The 16,227-nt window shown below is 37.7% G+C and overlaps 5 protein-coding genes across 5 annotated transcripts; 1 reads left to right on the forward strand and 4 right to left on the reverse strand.

Moving 5' to 3' along the window:
- The first annotated feature begins 216 nt into the window (after nt 1-216).
- On the forward strand, nt 217-1,004 carry LOC125199581 (uncharacterized). The gene has a single exon (XM_048097559.2). The coding sequence runs from the start codon at nt 320-322 to the stop codon at nt 800-802; it is 483 nt and encodes a 160-aa protein (XP_047953516.1). The 5' UTR covers nt 217-319; the 3' UTR covers nt 803-1,004.
- Nucleotides 1,005-1,521: 517 nt separating this feature from the next.
- LOC125216556 (uncharacterized) lies at nt 1,522-4,259 on the reverse strand. The gene is made up of 4 exons (XM_048118340.2): nt 4,109-4,259; nt 3,799-3,869; nt 3,614-3,718; nt 1,522-1,922 (listed from the first exon to the last, which is right to left on the reverse strand). The coding sequence occupies exons 2-4, from the start codon at nt 3,865-3,867 to the stop codon at nt 1,881-1,883; spliced, it is 216 nt and encodes a 71-aa protein (XP_047974297.1). The 5' UTR covers nt 3,868-3,869; nt 4,109-4,259; the 3' UTR covers nt 1,522-1,880.
- Nucleotides 4,260-4,638: 379 nt separating this feature from the next.
- LOC125205155 (uncharacterized) lies at nt 4,639-5,336 on the reverse strand. Its single transcript, XM_048103979.2, has one exon. The coding sequence runs from the start codon at nt 5,326-5,328 to the stop codon at nt 4,828-4,830; it is 501 nt and encodes a 166-aa protein (XP_047959936.1). The 5' UTR covers nt 5,329-5,336; the 3' UTR covers nt 4,639-4,827.
- Nucleotides 5,337-6,377: 1,041 nt separating this feature from the next.
- Nucleotides 6,378-7,061, reverse strand: LOC125199593 (uncharacterized). Its single transcript, XM_048097566.2, has one exon. The coding sequence runs from the start codon at nt 6,993-6,995 to the stop codon at nt 6,474-6,476; it is 522 nt and encodes a 173-aa protein (XP_047953523.1). The 5' UTR covers nt 6,996-7,061; the 3' UTR covers nt 6,378-6,473.
- Nucleotides 7,062-8,042: 981 nt separating this feature from the next.
- LOC125202245 (pectinesterase inhibitor-like) lies at nt 8,043-8,763 on the reverse strand. Its single transcript, XM_048100614.2, has one exon. The coding sequence runs from the start codon at nt 8,723-8,725 to the stop codon at nt 8,231-8,233; it is 495 nt and encodes a 164-aa protein (XP_047956571.1). The 5' UTR covers nt 8,726-8,763; the 3' UTR covers nt 8,043-8,230.
- Between the last annotated feature and the right edge of the window lie 7,464 nt (nt 8,764-16,227).

The following is a 16,227-nucleotide window of genomic DNA, read 5'->3' on the forward strand; positions in this document are numbered from 1 at the left end:
TACCAAACAATACATCACAAAGACAAAGAGAGTGAAGTAATATTCCAAAATGCATGAATTAAATAAACCCAAAGTTGGCATGCCAAAAACATTCAATTTAATCAAGCAAAGCATTAATTATCCTTTAACAATGTTTTGTTTGAATTTCAAGCATGGCTGCCTTTGGAAAAAGTCCACACGCCACATTCATACTCACATTCATACTATTTTCCAATATATATATATATATACATAAATATCATTCTCCAAGCAAAAAACACAAACTAAGTTACTAAAAACTTCTCCTTTTCAAAAAAAAGTTCAAAATTTTCGGGCTAAGATGAAGTCGAAAGCGGGCCAGCAGAAGCGGTTCATGAAGTTCATCACGGTCCCGGTCCGGGCCCTGAGCAGGGCCCGGGATTTCTACGTCCGGAGCCTGTCGGACTACGCGGACAAGATGAACTACGGCAACAACGCCATGGCGATTCCGGTGACGGCGCAGGTCACGTCGCTGCCGAGGAGCTTCACCGTCACCTCGGGCCGACACGAGGCCGAGCCCGAGCTGGTTCGGGCCGCGTCGGCCCGGAGCGTGGGTGAGCGGGCCGAGGTGGAGTCGTTCATCAAGCAGCAGATGGGGGCCGGGGCCGGGGCCGGGCCAGGGCCCGGCCCGAAGGGGATGCCGCCGAGGAGCGGGAGCGTGGCGATGGGGAGGATCGATGAAGATAGGGAGGCTGTGTATTTTGGTGATAATAATGTTAGTAGTACTATGTTTCCAAGGAGTAGAAGCCATGCTGTCTCTTCAAGAAGATTGCCAGCCTTTTGAATAGTCCGTTTTTTTTGGTTATGAAAAAATTGGTTGCAGAATTATTGTAAGTTGTGTAGAAAGAATGGAGAAAGGAAATGCTTTCTTTTGCTTTTGTATATAATAATCTTGGTTGGAGTTTGATTGATGTGCTTTATTTCTACTTTTTTTAAAAAATTTGAGGGAGTTTGCTAATAAAGAATGATGATGTCGTTTATTAGTATTCAATTATTCATAATAATTTCTCGTAGCGCTTTATGCACTCACAACGCAAGGGTTTAAGCCGGGACGGAGGCACGGGGCGTGGTGATGCAGAGTAGAATGCCTTATTATTTCTTCAACGAGCCACGATGAGGAGCACATGTATTTCGTCGGTGGTTCCATAAGGGCATAGCGATAAATGATGATCTTGGTTGAGAATCTTAAGATCTCCGGCTCGACACCCGATCCCCAAAACCCATCACATGTTCAAAGCCTACAAAAAAATCGGCTCGCTTCTACTTGCAAAGAACGAGTTTGCAGCATGTACTTTGTGAGTCCTTCGAACTTGTGACATATGAATTGTATAAGTTGACAGTGAGAGTTGCTTGCAAGTTGCATAGATCTTATCTGGCTAGAATTTGCAAGAGAAGGTTATCCAATAAAGAAAATAAATTTCACTATAGCTACACTACTTAACCGAAAGAAAATACAAAAGAAAATAGCCCCAAAATATAAAAAAAAAAAAAAAAAAAAAAAAATGCAAACCAAAAGACATACACTACTATTGTCTTTTTCTAGAAGTAAATGAATGAACATGATTTAGGAAATTTACCGCCAACCAGTACCACAATTAAATCTAGATTCAATCAATTGCCATATAAAAGCAGGCTTGAAACCAATGACAAACTCTTCAACAGGAATCTTAACCTTGCTATATCGGTATGATTAATTCGATAAACAAAGGAGGTAATACAGCAGGCAAGATCATATTTCTTGTGGCTAATGCAGGGAGGATTCACTCTTGGTTACTGGCTAGACTTCAGTATGGAGTTCCATTACTGTATATCCAGCAATGTCTCTGCTTTCTTTCACATGGTCAGGTGATATACCGCCATGGCTAATAACCCTTGTTTCCACGAATTCGAGCTCTCATGTCAACCTGAAGGAAAGGGCAAAAGATTTATTAACATCCACAAACGTGCGTTATGAAAGCAGGTACCTTCGTAGAGATGGCGTTTTTGTTACTAGGGCCTGAAACTCAAAACAGAATTGAAAGAGAGGAACTACCATATAGGCAGGCAAAGAGTTTAATAACATTCATTCAATGGCAGTCTCTAGGACACCCAAAACAGGCAAGGAGTCGATCTTTCATGAGATTGTCACCCGTTCAGCAGAAAGATTGAAATAAACCAAAAGGTTGGCAAAGCAGATGAGCTTTTCATCAATGTGAAGTCGTAATAGCATATGGGTATGGGATAGGCCAAATATACAATAAACATGTAGAAATAAAATCATGCTCCAGAGATTAGAGGCAAATATTACTAGTTGCATGTTATTGTCTTCCACCACAAAATTGACAAAGCCAAGGATTTGTATAGTACTTCTTGGTCTATTCAAAAGCTAACATAATGGATAAGTATCCATTCCACAGAAGAATAGTAGAGTGATCCTTGGAAGGTTCATGCTTAGTATTTCTTCGTCTAAAAAAATAAAATTTACCCATCTCTTCTTTTTTAACTCATCATTTACATATATTCGATTCCCTCCCCTGATTTCCAACAGTGTTATACCTACCTACACCCTGACCCCTCTACCATGCTTGGCCCCATATCCAGACCTGTATCTTCCCTCTAGCCACATTCCTCCATGCACAACAAGGCTCTCAAGACACCCTTCACTCTCTCAAGAGTGGGGCCGCATGTAAGTCCTATTCTATCTCAATATTAATCTGTTGAAATATGGCTTAAGTTTACTGGTGCACAATATTTAAAAGGCTATGGAAAAATCTACACAAAATCATAGAATATGCGATTTCCATGACAGTTTATAGAAGAGACATTAACTTAATAGTAGTTGAGTAATATCTGTTCTTGAGCTTTGGTTCTTATTTATAAGGAAACTTCTAGTATACATGAATTGATTTTTTTAGCTAAACAAGTGCAAATAGTGTTGCATGGGACACTGAAGCAACCCAAAAAATCTAAAACTTTTCCTGAGCACAATGCTATTAAGAGCACCTAATAAATTTTTTGTGGATCTACGGATTTTAAAAATACCGAAGACAACCTACTATTATTATCCTTGAGCAAGTATTACAGCAGGACGTCTCGTGGAGGAAGGCAACCTAGGCACCATATGAACACATGAGCCAATAGACTCACGCATATATTCAGGTGTAGGGAACAGTAACTATTTATAGCAATCTATCATGCCTTTTCTGATGCCAAGAACACGAATAAATAGAAACTAAACATACTCCTAGATACTTAAGTTGAGATGATTAGACAGAATGTCCTCCCTAAATTTGTCACTGGGCATAACTCAAAGCTAAAAACACTAACATTATAGTGCATAAAAGAAAGGCAAAAGGAAATGGGAATAGGTCGCTATCTATTTCTCCCGATTCATACGAATACCATATCATCATAGATCATACAACTACAATCATAAAAAATTTACCAGATATAACTGCCATTACAACAAAGAGTAAACACAGTTAATCAACACGAATCAATCGTCAACTAAACTACGATAAAACAGCCTTTGTTCGCAACAAACAGTTCAAACATGAACAAAACCACATCTGCAAATCAAGTAATTGAGATAATGAAGGAGAGAGAGAATACATGCCTGTCCTCTCTTGCAGTTGAAATACGTTTCTCTCAGCCCCACACACTCGCTCGAAATATTAGGGCTTTGCTCTTTTGCACACTCTCTGTACGGCCGGTTCTCCACCTACAAATGATTCATTCAAACTCTTCAAAAACCAATCTAATATTAAGCTCTCCAATTCTAAATCAAGCTGTGAAGTAAACCTTAATGCAATCCGATTCACTGAGACATTTGACGAGCTCCGTAGCCAGACCTTTGCAGGACTTCGCCATTTCTGAGGGGTTATTCACGAAAAATAGCTTATTTACAATCTAAAAAATTGATTCCATAGTCTATATTTATATCTGCAACATATATAGAACCTCAATTGTAGGAAGGAATATGCAATTTTGCAACTTTCAACGAAATTGACAGCAGGAAAAAAATGAAACGAGCATTTGCAATTCCAACATCAAATTGAAATTAAAATACAAAGTAAATAGCTTAGTTTAGAGCAGAGGGAGAACAGCTTACTAAGAGGCGGCTGCGTGCCACCGATAGATGGAATTCTTCGCCGGAATTTGAAGAAGAAAGTGAAGGAATCCAGAGACAAAGAGAGGGGCTGGGTTTGATGATGATTGAGAAAGCCAATTGGGCCTTAATTTTAGTCAAATTTTGATTAATTAAAAATATAATTAATCAAATAACATCGTTTTGTAAACTGATACTCCATATAATTGAGAAAAATAAAATTGGGTGATTTAATATTCGTTTTTAAATCTTATAGGGCTAAATAGAATTTAACCAAATTTCAATAACTCTCATCTCTTAATATACTGGCTTATCTCATTGTTAAATTTAATTGCCTATAATTCTATAAATAAATGGTAAATAAATATTTGATCTTCATTTTCATTCTCATTATAGTTTTCCCCATTGAAAAAGAACAAAAAATTGAACCAGTGAAAATCCCTGGAATTAGGCAATAACCCAAATTAGGGAAAAGCTTTCACATCATGAAATCAACTTCAATTCAAAAAGTAAATTGAATGAATCTATAAGTATTTGATAGCAAAGAACATAGTACTAAATTACTAATAGTTAGTACATTGATGATAACACAATCACATTTAATGTGTCACCCTAATTCAAGACAAATAGTCAAAATATGACTAGTTGTTCACAAAATATGAAAATACCATAATCATAAACCATCAATAACAAAGTTTATTCAATCTTCAATTCATGGTGGGCTACGGCCTGCTTGCAATGATGAGAACAACAAGGATGAGGCCTTGAGCAATCTTGCTGGCTTCCTTCAACTCGGCCGGCATCTGATCACCGGGGTTCATCTCGAACGCATCATCGCACGTCGCGACATACGTTGCGGCCCCCGAGAGCGCGATCTGCTTATTGTCTTTGTCCATCTTGGTCGTATGGTTCAGTATGTCAATGGCGATGTTGCACACTTTCACGCACACACTAATCTCGCCCGTGTTGTTGAGGTCTCTGATCGACTTGGCTACATTCATAGTGTTTTTAACTGCGACTTTGGCTATCTTGATGGCAATTTGCTCTAAGGTGCCTAAAGTGGCCTCGTGGGAGCGTGAGTCCGACCTCATAAATCGGGCACAGGTTGTGGGGCTAATTGCTTGTGACTTTGACTGAGCACATATATCAGCTATCATATCACCATTACAACTCCATGAGAAAGCCAAAATTGAAAGAGAGGTTAATAGAAAGTTGAAGGACATTTGGATTATTTTCTTTAATTATTTTTTGTGCATATGTTCATGTGTTTTTTTTATTATATAGTGGTGAAGTTGAGTGTAAAAAGGACATGACACCATGGATATATTGATTTTAAAGAGAGATTATGAATTTAATTGTCAATAAAGTTTTGCAATTTGTGTGATATGTTTTTTGTTTGACAATGTATAGATTTTTTCTTATTTTCAACCATTGATCTTATAATTTGGCAAGCAAAAGTAAAAAAAGAAGGTGAGATTTTTTCATATCAAGGAGTGGTGCATGCATGTGTATCGTGTAGTGTTGTTATGATTTCATATGTTTTATATTATTCTTTCCAAGGTTGAGCAAAATATATGTAATCGGAATAGAATAATTGAATTAAACTCAATTGAATTTATTCATTGTTTGATCGAATTAGATGATTTATCATCGAAATTCGGATTTTTTTTATTTGTATCAAATTGATTTTTGGAACTGAAAAAATTATTAAATTCATATACTAATATTTAATATATACACAATGTTTTATATATAATATATTTAAATAAGATATTTTGTTCGAATGATATTTTATTTTAATATGTTTAACCTGTTACACTCAAGAATTGTCATTTCACTTCAGATATTTTTTGTTTTTCAATTTCGAGATTTGGTTTAGATTTAGGCAATTAAAAATATTCGAATTTTCAAATTTAAAATTAAAATGTTTTGGATCGTTTCAGGTTTATATAATCTCAACATAATTGAGAAAATGAAACTTTGTGATTTAAGATTTAACCAAATTTCATGAATAATATACTGTCTTACCTCATTAATTTAATCTATAAACAAACAAATTTACAAACATTTGATCTTCAAATTTTTATCAATATTATAGGTTGACAAAAAATAGAATTACCATACTTAACTATTTGGTCTTCATTATTTAATTTAATATAATTTTCCGATCCTTGTAAATCAAGGGTGGCAAGTTTCCCTTGTCTTACAAAAAAAAGAGCAAACCATTGCATAAACTATGAGCACATTTGATACTCCTATATAGTAAAGATCATAGTAATAATTTTATAGTATATTGATTAAAACATAATACACCATAACATTTAATGTGTCACTATAATTTCAACACAAACAGCTAGTTGATAACACATTACAGCATGCCTGCAATGATAAGAACAACAAGGATGAGGCCTTGAGCAATCTTGCTGGCTTCCTTCAAGTCAGCCGGCATCCGGTCACCGGGGTTCATCTCAAAGTTATTATCGCACCATCCGACATCCGATACAATTCCCGAGAGCATGATCGGCATATCGTCCTTGTCCCTCTTGGTCATATGCTTGAGTGTTTCAGCGACAGTGTTCAGGTCGTCAATGGCGCTGCTGCACAATCTCACGCAATAACTGATCTCGCCCGTGTTGTTGAGGTCTCTGATCGACTTGGCCACAGTCGCAGTGTTTTTAAGTGCGACTTTGGCTATCTTGATTGAAATTTGCCCTAAGGTGCCTAAATCAGCCCCGTGGGAGTGTGGGTCCGATCTTATATATCGGGCGCAGGTAGTGGGGCTAATTGCTTGTGAGCTTGATTGGGCACAAATATCGGCTATCATATCGGCATGAGAGCTCCATGAGAAAACCAAGATTGAAAGAGAAGCTAATAGAAAGTTGAAGGCCATTTGGATTTTTTTTCTCTAATTATTTTTTTGCATATATATGTTCATGTGTTTTTTTTTATATTGAGTGGAACTAACTAGGTGTTTATATAGTGGTGAAGTTGAGTGTAAATAGGGCATGACACCATGGAGAGATTGATTTTAAAGAAATATTATGAATTTAATTGTCAATAAAGGTTTGCAAGTTTGTGTCACATGTTTTTGTTTGACAATATATAGGTTCTTTCTTCTTTTTTTAGTACTATATTTTTTTACCATTGATATTATACTTGGCACGCAAAAGTCATAAAGAAGGTGAAAATTTTTCTGATCAAGGAGTGTGCATGCATGTGTAGTGTTGTTATATTGAATACTTATGGTTTATACTTTATACCATTCTTTTGAAGGTTGAGCAAAATATATGTAATCTGATTAATTGAATCAAACCAAATCATAGTATATTAAACTCATTTAGATTTTTTTGGATTTTCAGCTCAGATTAGATGATTTTTCATCAGCATTCAGATTTTCAATTTGTATCAAATTGATTTTGGGGATGAAATAGATGTTTAAAGAAAATGGAAAAAACACATTAAAAAGTGAAAAAATGGTAATATTTGGGAAGCGTAAATTCTTTTATTTTTTTATTTAAAAAAATCAAATTTTGCAATGGTAACGCCCACTCTGGGGCGAGTGGGCGCCATGATGACCGCGCATGGGAGAGCGCCACGTTGTGCAGGCCCCTCATGTCGGGCGGCCCTTTGGGACGGTTCCAACGCAACGGCAACCCGACGTGGCTACGGGTTGACCGTTGCGGATGCTCTAAGGGATGTGTTCAGTGTGATGGCATGCACCATTAATTTCCAAATTTTAATTCATTGAATTATATAAAATACATGTAAATAATTTAAAAATATTTTTTTGAGGCATCCGATGAGATTCATGCGAAAGTATAAGAATTTGGAATTTGTCTTGTGCCCGAGCTATAATTATATGGTTATTTCGTTTTTAATACTATTTCCTTTAAGATTAATAGTAGTATCAAACATTATCATAAAAATAAGTAAAACATTATCATAAATATACGTTTTTTTTTAATATGTAAAATCAAAGTTGAAACAACCAAAAGATAGTGAACATAAGTTCAATAAAATAGACGGGAAGAATTGCCTAAACAAACCAACATCAAATGCAAATTTATTAAATTTCATCTCTTATTAATAATTTAGATGGATAGATAATGTGTCACAACACATTACTCAAAAACTATTAGCAATCACGAGAAACACATTGATGAGTTCCCTCGCTCTCTTGGTCGCTCCCATCAACCTCGCCGGCCCGCCGCGTCCGAACGCGTCCTCGCAGGTGACAACGTTGGCCGACGCGGCCGAGCCTCGGGTCTGCAGGTCGCCCTTGCAGCTGGCTCCGCCGCAGCTCCTGAGCAAGTCGGAGCACTTGTTCAGGTCGTTGATGGAGCGGCCGCATGTCTCCACGCACACGTCGGCCGCCCCGCCCCCGCCCGAGGATTTGACGATGCTCACGACGTCTCGGTCGGCGGCCGCGGATTTCTCGAGCGCGATCTGGCCGAGGCCCGCGAGATCGGCTCGAGAGGCGCGCGGGTCCGACCCGAGGGCTTGGTTGCATAGGGAAGGGTTGGTTGCTTGAGAGCAAATTTTATTGATTAAATCATTTGCTTGAGAGAAGTATAACAATGTGAGGAAGAGAGTGGAAATTAGGGAGAGTGAGGAAGCCATGGATGAGCTAGGGTTTTGTTTTCTTTCTTTTGCTTGTTTAATTTGGGGGTTTTACTATTGGGATATGTTCCTATTTATAGAAAAATGTGATGGTACATGTATTTAAATTTAAATTTAAAGGCCGAGTCACAGAGAACTCAAACCCGAGACATTTGGTCTCGTACATTACCTCTTTACCACTTAGCTAACTACATTATAAATGTATTAAGAGCACTACTCTCGTTTAGTCTGCGTTATTTCAGTTCTAATAATTCAAAAATCATTAGTATTGTCATTAATTATGTAAATTGAAAAAGAAAAATATATAATTATGTAAATTATGTATAGGTCCTTGAATGGTTCTAGCTCGGTTAACGGTTAATTAATCAACAATAGAATTAGAAACGATCGGTTGGTTACTGGTTAATCGATAATAAGAAATGTAGTTCGGTGAATGATTAAAATAGAATCGATATTAGTCAGGTTAACCGATAATAAAAAATAAATCATCAATCATGTGATTCGGTTCCCAGCTATAGTATAGGGACCCGATCAATTATAACCGAAAATGATTGGTTTCATTTTGTAGGTGATATACACGATCATGTAAATATAGCTCAAACTTCGCGGATCCTACCTAATACTAAAATTATCGGACATAGGATCTCATATCAAATTAATTAATTCAATTTAATGATTTATTTACTTATACTTTTAAAAAATTAAAATCACACACAAGATAATTCATTTAAATTATTCAAACTTTTAACATATTAATTGCATTGGTCATTTTTTTATTTTTTATGTGCTCAATGTATCCAATTCTTAAAATAATTCGAACTTCTAGTTTTGTAGGTTTGATCTGGACTCGACCGAGCACTTGGGTATTGAATATGTATTTAGACTTAGGACCAATCTCAATCTTAGAAATGGATGGTTGTAATTTTTAAAAAAATGATAAATTTAACTACCATAATTAGATATAATGATATATTGTTAATTAATGAATTTAAAATTCGATAATGAATATGCTAGATTAAAGGTTTTAGTTACTTCACCTTTTTAGTCGCTTTTCATTGTTTGGACTATGGAGAATTTGATTATTGAGTAATGTGCGTTTTGTCGATTTTATATACTTAGTTCGTGCCTTTTATTCGAATATGCAAAAGTCGAGAAAAATAATACCACAAATATATGTAAAATCTTAACCACTGCGTGACATATATCATAACAGCAAATGCATGTCACAAATTCTTTGAAAAAGGGCAATTTTAGTATAAGTGGAAATTTATTCTCAATCTTTTGAATATGACAATAAACATTAGTATACATAGATATATATGTGTTCAAATCTACATACTAAGAACGAAAATTTGCATTAATTTAATACGGCCAATGCAGAATTCTTCTCAATTCACATGAAAAATAATGTTTTTAATGTCAACCCACTCATAGATGTGATTTAATTTCTCTATCGTTAATATTCATTTTTTTCATCTCTTTTACTAATTCCTTATGATTATTTTGCAAAACATAGAACATGCACACACTCTAACTAACAAGAAAAATATAACTAGACATTTCAAAATAATACTCTCTCCATTCATATAAAGTATGGTCTTATTGTTATTTCTTCCTTTCCGAGGGGTTTTTCATTTTAATAAATGACCCATCACTTATAAAATATATTGTGATTTCAAACGCAAGAAAAGCAATTCGAACAAGAACACGAAGGTTACTTGGTTCGGCACAAAAGGCCTACGTCCACGGGCAAAAGCTGGTGATGTATTTTATTGAAAGGCTCTCTCAATTGAAGGATTGCAAAACACTCAAGCTCTCGGAGATTTACAGAATGAGCAACACTCTCAGCTCGCTCGAAGTCGACTTGCTTCGAGAGCACACACACATAGCTGGAATTTCTATCTCTCTATCTTAATCTCTCTGAGTTCTTGATCTTCTTCAATGACTCACTGCTATATAAATGCAGTTAGATCCGAACGAATCAAACCCCAATTCCGTTCACAGCAAGAAACCCCAAATCAGTTGTAACTACCGACGGTCACTTTCCCAATTTAGTTGCCCCTGTTCCAACGGCTCTATTATTTGAAAAAACTCGATTCCAAAATTGATTTGATCAGCTCAACTATTAACAAATCCTCCACCTTGAGCGATTCAGACTCATACACCATCAACTTCACCTTTCCTCCCTTCAGCTCTCAAGACTTTTGAACAACCCCCACCAAATCCAAGCAATGTCTGAACTTGGACTTTGGTAAGGCCTTTGTGAGCATATCAGCCGCATTGTGCTCAGTGCTCACCTTCTCAATCTTAATTCCACCCTTGTCAACTTCATCTCGAATAAAATGCAGCCTCACGTCGATGTGTTTACTGTGCTCGTGAATAGTTTGATGCTTCGCGAGGCAGATAGCGCTATTGTTGTCACACTTTATAGTCACACTCTTCTGCCCTATCCCGAAATCACCTACCATTCCCTTGAGCCAAAAACTCTCCTTCACCGCCTCCGTTAAGGCTATATACTCGGCTTCTGTCGTCGACAATGCTACAACAGACTGAAGGTTAGACTTCCAACTCACCGCTATTCCGAACAGAGTGAATATGTACCCAGATTGTGAGCGGCTATTGTCAATATTGGCGGCATAATCTGAATCGCAAAATCCAATCAAAGCATCCTCACTGCTCTCATTTTCTGATCAGAACACAACTCCCAAATCACTATTGCCTTTGAGATATTTGAGAATCCTCTTCATAGCTAACCAATGTTCTCTTCCTGGGCAGGACATGTAACCACGCTGATCGCATGAGAGATGTCTGGTCTCGTGCAAATCATCATATACATGACACTCCCAACTATGTTGGAGTAAGGTATCTAGCTCATCTCTTTCTCTTCTTCTTGATTTCTGGGACATTGCTCTTTTGATAATTTGGTCTGTTGAAACAAGGGAACTGATGTGGTTCTGCTCCTCTCAATCTGATACTTCTGCAAGACTCTCTTGACATAATCTTCTTGAGATAACCATAAAATTCCTTCATCTCTATCTCTGGTTATATCCATGCCCAATATCCTTCTAGCACTTCCCATGTCTTTAATCTCAAAGCCCTCCTTAAGCATACCATTTACCCTATCCAACTCTTGTTTATCTGGTCCAGCAAGCAGTATATCATCCACATATAGGAGCAGGTATACCACTGGTTCAACACCCTTAGGCTTAAAGTAAACACAGCTATCATATTCTGATTTCACAAATCTCATGCTCTGCATGTGCTCATCAAATTTAATATGCCATTTCCTACTTGCCTGTTTCAAACCATAGAAACTCTTTTTCAGTAGACACACCTTATCCTCACTGCCATGTATCACAAATCCCTCTGGCTGATCCATGAATATAGTCTCTTCTTGATCTCCATGTAGAAAGGTTGTTTTAACATCAAGTTGCTCCAGATGCCAGTTCTTTTGTGCAACTATAGCTAGTAAAATTCTAATTGAGGCATGTTTTACCACAGGAGAAAACACCTCATTGTAGTCCACCCCTTCTTCTTGTGTGAATCCTCTAGCTACAAGCCTTGCCTTGAACCTGACCTTATTCCCAACCTCCACCTTTTTCTTGAAGATCCACTTACAACTCATTAGCCTTTGTGTGTCTGGTTTCTTCACAAGAATCCATGTCTTATTCTTAAGTAATGACTGTATCTCCTCTATCATAGCCTCCATCCACTGCTTGCTTTCCTTTGAAGCCATAGCCTCCTTGAAACTAGCAGGCTCAACATACTCAATATTTTCTGCAATGCATAGGACATATAACACATATTCTTCTTCACTATATCTGGTTGAGGGCCTTGGATTCCTCCTAGCTCTGTCTCTAGCTAGCATATATCCATCTAGATTATTTTCTGATCTGCTTGGCTCCATCACCTCAGTCACCACTTCATCATTAGTTGCTGCATCTTATGATGCTACTTCTCCACTTCAGGAACCTCTTGTCCAGATTTCCCCTCAAGATATGGCATTCTGGTTTCCTCAAATTGGACATCTCTGCTGATGATAATTTTCTGGTTGTTAGGATCTATGCACCATAGTCTATATCCTTTCACACCTTTCTGATACCCAACCATAACACACCTCAAAGCTCTAGCCTCTAGCTTACTCTGTCTGATGTGAGCATATGTCATGCACCCAAAAATCTTGAGATTAGAGTAGTCATAATCTCTTCCAAACCACCTGTGATCTGGGGTTTCAAAATCTATGGCCGATGAAGGACTTCTGTTGATCAATGTAGCAGCCATACAACCTCGCCCCAAAATTTCTTGGGTAATCCTGAACTGAAAAGCATACACCGAACTCTCTCTAATATAGTTCAGTTCATACGTTCAGCAACCCCATTTTATTGTGGATTGCTGGGGGACGTTCTATGTCTTCTTATATCTCTCTCTTTGCAGTACTGATCAAACTCCTTGCTCAGAAACTCCAAGCCATTGTCCATTCTTAAGAACTTGAGGCATCTTCCCTTTTCTACCTCAACCTCCTTGCACCACTCTCTGAACTTAGTGATGGTTTCAGACTTTTCCTTTAATATGAAAATCCACAGTTTCCTAGAGTAGTCATCAATTATTGACAAGAAATACCTGCCTCCTCCCATTGATACTGGTGTGGCTGGCCCCCATAGATCACTATGGGCATAGTCTAGAGGGGCAGATGATGAGTGAACTCCCTTTGGATAAGGCATCTTCTTACTCTTACCAAGCATGCAATGCTCACATGTCCCCAACTCCTCAGACTGATCTCCTAGCTTTATTAGGCCCTTCTTTACTAACTCTCTAATCCCCTTTTCCCCCAAATGGCCAAGCCTTAGGAGGTGCCATTGTCTGAGGGTAACTCTCTGCACTACATTTACAGCACCAGAAACACCCTTTGCTACCAAATAATACAGATGATTATTCCTCCTTTCTGCCATCATGACCACCTTATCATTCTTGACAATTTTCATGATGCCTCCTGAAGACATGAAGGAGTATCTAGTTGCTTCTAAAGCACCAAGAGAAATAAGGTTTCTCTTAATTTCTGGGATATATCTTACCCAAGTTAGTAACCTTAGAGAACTATCATGAAGCCTCAACCTGACACTTCCAACACCTCTGATTCTACAGATCTGATTATTGCCTAACAAAACTGATCCAGCCCCTTCAACCAAACTGTCAAACCAGCTTCTAATGGGACACATATGGAAGCTACATCCTAAGTCCATGATCCAAGGCAAGACTTCTGATCTTTCCATCACATTTAGAGCATGTGGAGCCTCCAGCTCCTCAACACAATCTGATGTATTCTTGGCATTTTCTTCCTCAGCTTGCTTTCTTTTCCAAGAGAAACAATTTTTCTTTAGATGGCCAGGCTTCTTGCAATAGTGGCAAGACCTGGTCTCCTTCTCAGATTCTTGAGTAGGTTTCTGAAATTTTGACTGCTTCTGCCTGGTGCCCTTTTTCTTGAACCCCTTCTTTCCTTTTGTTCCCTTGATGTTCAGACTTTATGCCACAGAATCAGTTGCCTTCCTGCTCTCCTTTTGAAGCTCCTTGCACTTCAAGGCTGATTGCACTTCCTCCAAAGTTATAGAGGTCTCTCTGCCATATAGTATAACATCTTTAAGATGTTCAAAAGACCTTGGCAGAGCATTTAAAAGGATAATTGCCTTATCCTCATCCTCAAGCTTAACATCAATATTCTCTAAGTCATCGAGGGTTTTGTTGAAGGTCTCCAACTGCTCCTCAATTCTCTTCTCATCGATGATCTTGAAGGAGTATAACCTCTGCTTGACATAGAGGCGATTTGCTAGGGATTTGGTCATATACAATGACTCCAGTTTAGACCAAATCCCAACCGTTGTCTTCTCTTTTGCAACCTCGCGTAGCACTTTATCCCCAAGATTGAGAATTATCGCGCTATGAGCTCTTTCGAACATTTCCTCTCGCTTAGCAGTTTCTTTCGGATCAGCTTCTTCATCCTTTCCTTTTCCCTTCTCATCACCTTTCAAGGCATCAGCCAACCTATGTTGCACAAGCATAGCCCTCATCTTCAATCGCCACAATCCGAAGTCGTTCTTGCCGGTAAATTTCTCGGCCTCAAATCTGGAGATCGCCATCGCTGCTGCTCTTGCGCCCGATCAGATTCCCACAGACGGCGCCAAGTTGTGATTTCAAACGCAAGAAAAGTAATTCGAACAAGAACACGAAGGTTACGTGGTTCGGCACAGAAGGCCTACGTCCACGGGCAAAATCTGGTGATGTATTTTATTGAAAGGCTCTCTCAATTGAAGGATTACAAAACACTCAAGCTCTCGGAGATTTACAGAATGAGCAACACTCTCAGCTCGCTCAAAGTCGACTTGCTTCGAGAGCACACACGCACAGCTGGAATTTCTATCTCTCTATCTTGATCTCTCTCTGAGTTCTTGATCTTCTTCAATGACTCACTGCTATATAAATGCAGTTAGATCCGAACGAATCAAACCCCAATTCCGTTCACAGCAAGAAACCCCAAATCAGTTGTAACTACCAACAGTCACTTTCCCAATTCAGCTGTCCCTGTTCCAACGACTCTATTATTTGAAAAAACTCGATTCCAAAATTGATTTGATCAGCTCAACTATTAACATATATGATGTGATTTGATCAGCTCAACTATTAACATATATGATGAGATCTTTTTAACTCGAAATACATATACCACCAAAAATGCTAGTTTAAAAAGCAAATTACCAAAAAAAATATCAAATGTGATCAATTTTGAGTAACCACAACATCCTATCTGATAACAACAGCCTCCTTGCTCGAGTCGAGGCACACGTCTCTACTTGATCTTTATTCGATTCATTCACAAGTGATTTACTACTGTCATAGTAGAATGAGTGGCCGATCACGCTTTATCTCGGCCAGTTCTCTAAGACCGGCTCCATGGGACCACGAGAACGTTGGTTCGATCTATAAGGAGTTGTAACATAGAGACTGATTGAGTGCCTCATGGCAAATATTATCAATTAAATCTGCGACAATTGTGGAGAAATAGTAATGAGATGGGGAGAATGATTAATCAGTAAGCCATTATACTTTGTTTAATTATAATAATATGTATGCTTGTTTATATTTACTTTATATAATTGGTGAAAATAAATTAGGTCAAAAAGTTGTAGAAATATTGTTATTTTGAGTTTTCTTAGCTTTAGTTGGATTTATTGTTTACATGTGATAAATTTGGTCGACTAAGTAAAGGATTGTGGTTTTGCTTTGGTGTTCCTAAGTATGAAGTAAATATTTGATTTGCATAATGTGGATTAAATTTATTGTGGGGTAGTAAATAATTTCCCGAGTCCTATCTAAGAGGCAATAAATTGTTGAAATTTATGTGCACTGTTCAAGTATTTAAAAATATTTAAAGGTAGTCACGCTTTGTTAGATTATTAAACCATGATCCCCTTTTGCCATGTTATTTAAAATAAAATAAAAATGACACCAAT

The sequence above is a fragment of the Salvia hispanica genome, chromosome 2, assembly GCF_029641045.1.
Source record: "Salvia hispanica isolate PSC_SH4W2 chromosome 2, Shi_PSC_v1, whole genome shotgun sequence".
In the NCBI taxonomy this organism is placed as follows: Eukaryota; Viridiplantae; Streptophyta; class Magnoliopsida; order Lamiales; family Lamiaceae; genus Salvia; species Salvia hispanica.

Bases quoted from the DNA above. Each gene is read 5' to 3' on its own strand.
- LOC125199581 (XM_048097559.2), top strand. From the start codon at position 320: ATGAAGTCGAAAGCGGGCCAGCAGAAGCGGTTCATGAAGTTCATCACG.
- LOC125216556 (XM_048118340.2), bottom strand. From the start codon at position 3,867: ATGGCGAAGTCCTGCAAAGGTCTGGCTACGGAGCTCGTCAAATGTCTC. The intron at 3,719-3,798 runs GTTTACTTCACA...AATCATTTGTAG, and splicing joins GTGAATCGGATTGCATTAAG to GTGGAGAACCGGCCGTACAG. The intron at 1,923-3,613 runs GCATGTATTCTC...CCTTTCCTTCAG, and splicing joins TCAACTGCAAGAGAGGACAG to GTTGACATGAGAGCTCGAAT.
- LOC125205155 (XM_048103979.2), bottom strand. From the start codon at position 5,328: ATGTCCTTCAACTTTCTATTAACCTCTCTTTCAATTTTGGCTTTCTCA.
- LOC125199593 (XM_048097566.2), bottom strand. From the start codon at position 6,995: ATGGCCTTCAACTTTCTATTAGCTTCTCTTTCAATCTTGGTTTTCTCA.
- LOC125202245 (XM_048100614.2), bottom strand. From the start codon at position 8,725: ATGGCTTCCTCACTCTCCCTAATTTCCACTCTCTTCCTCACATTGTTA.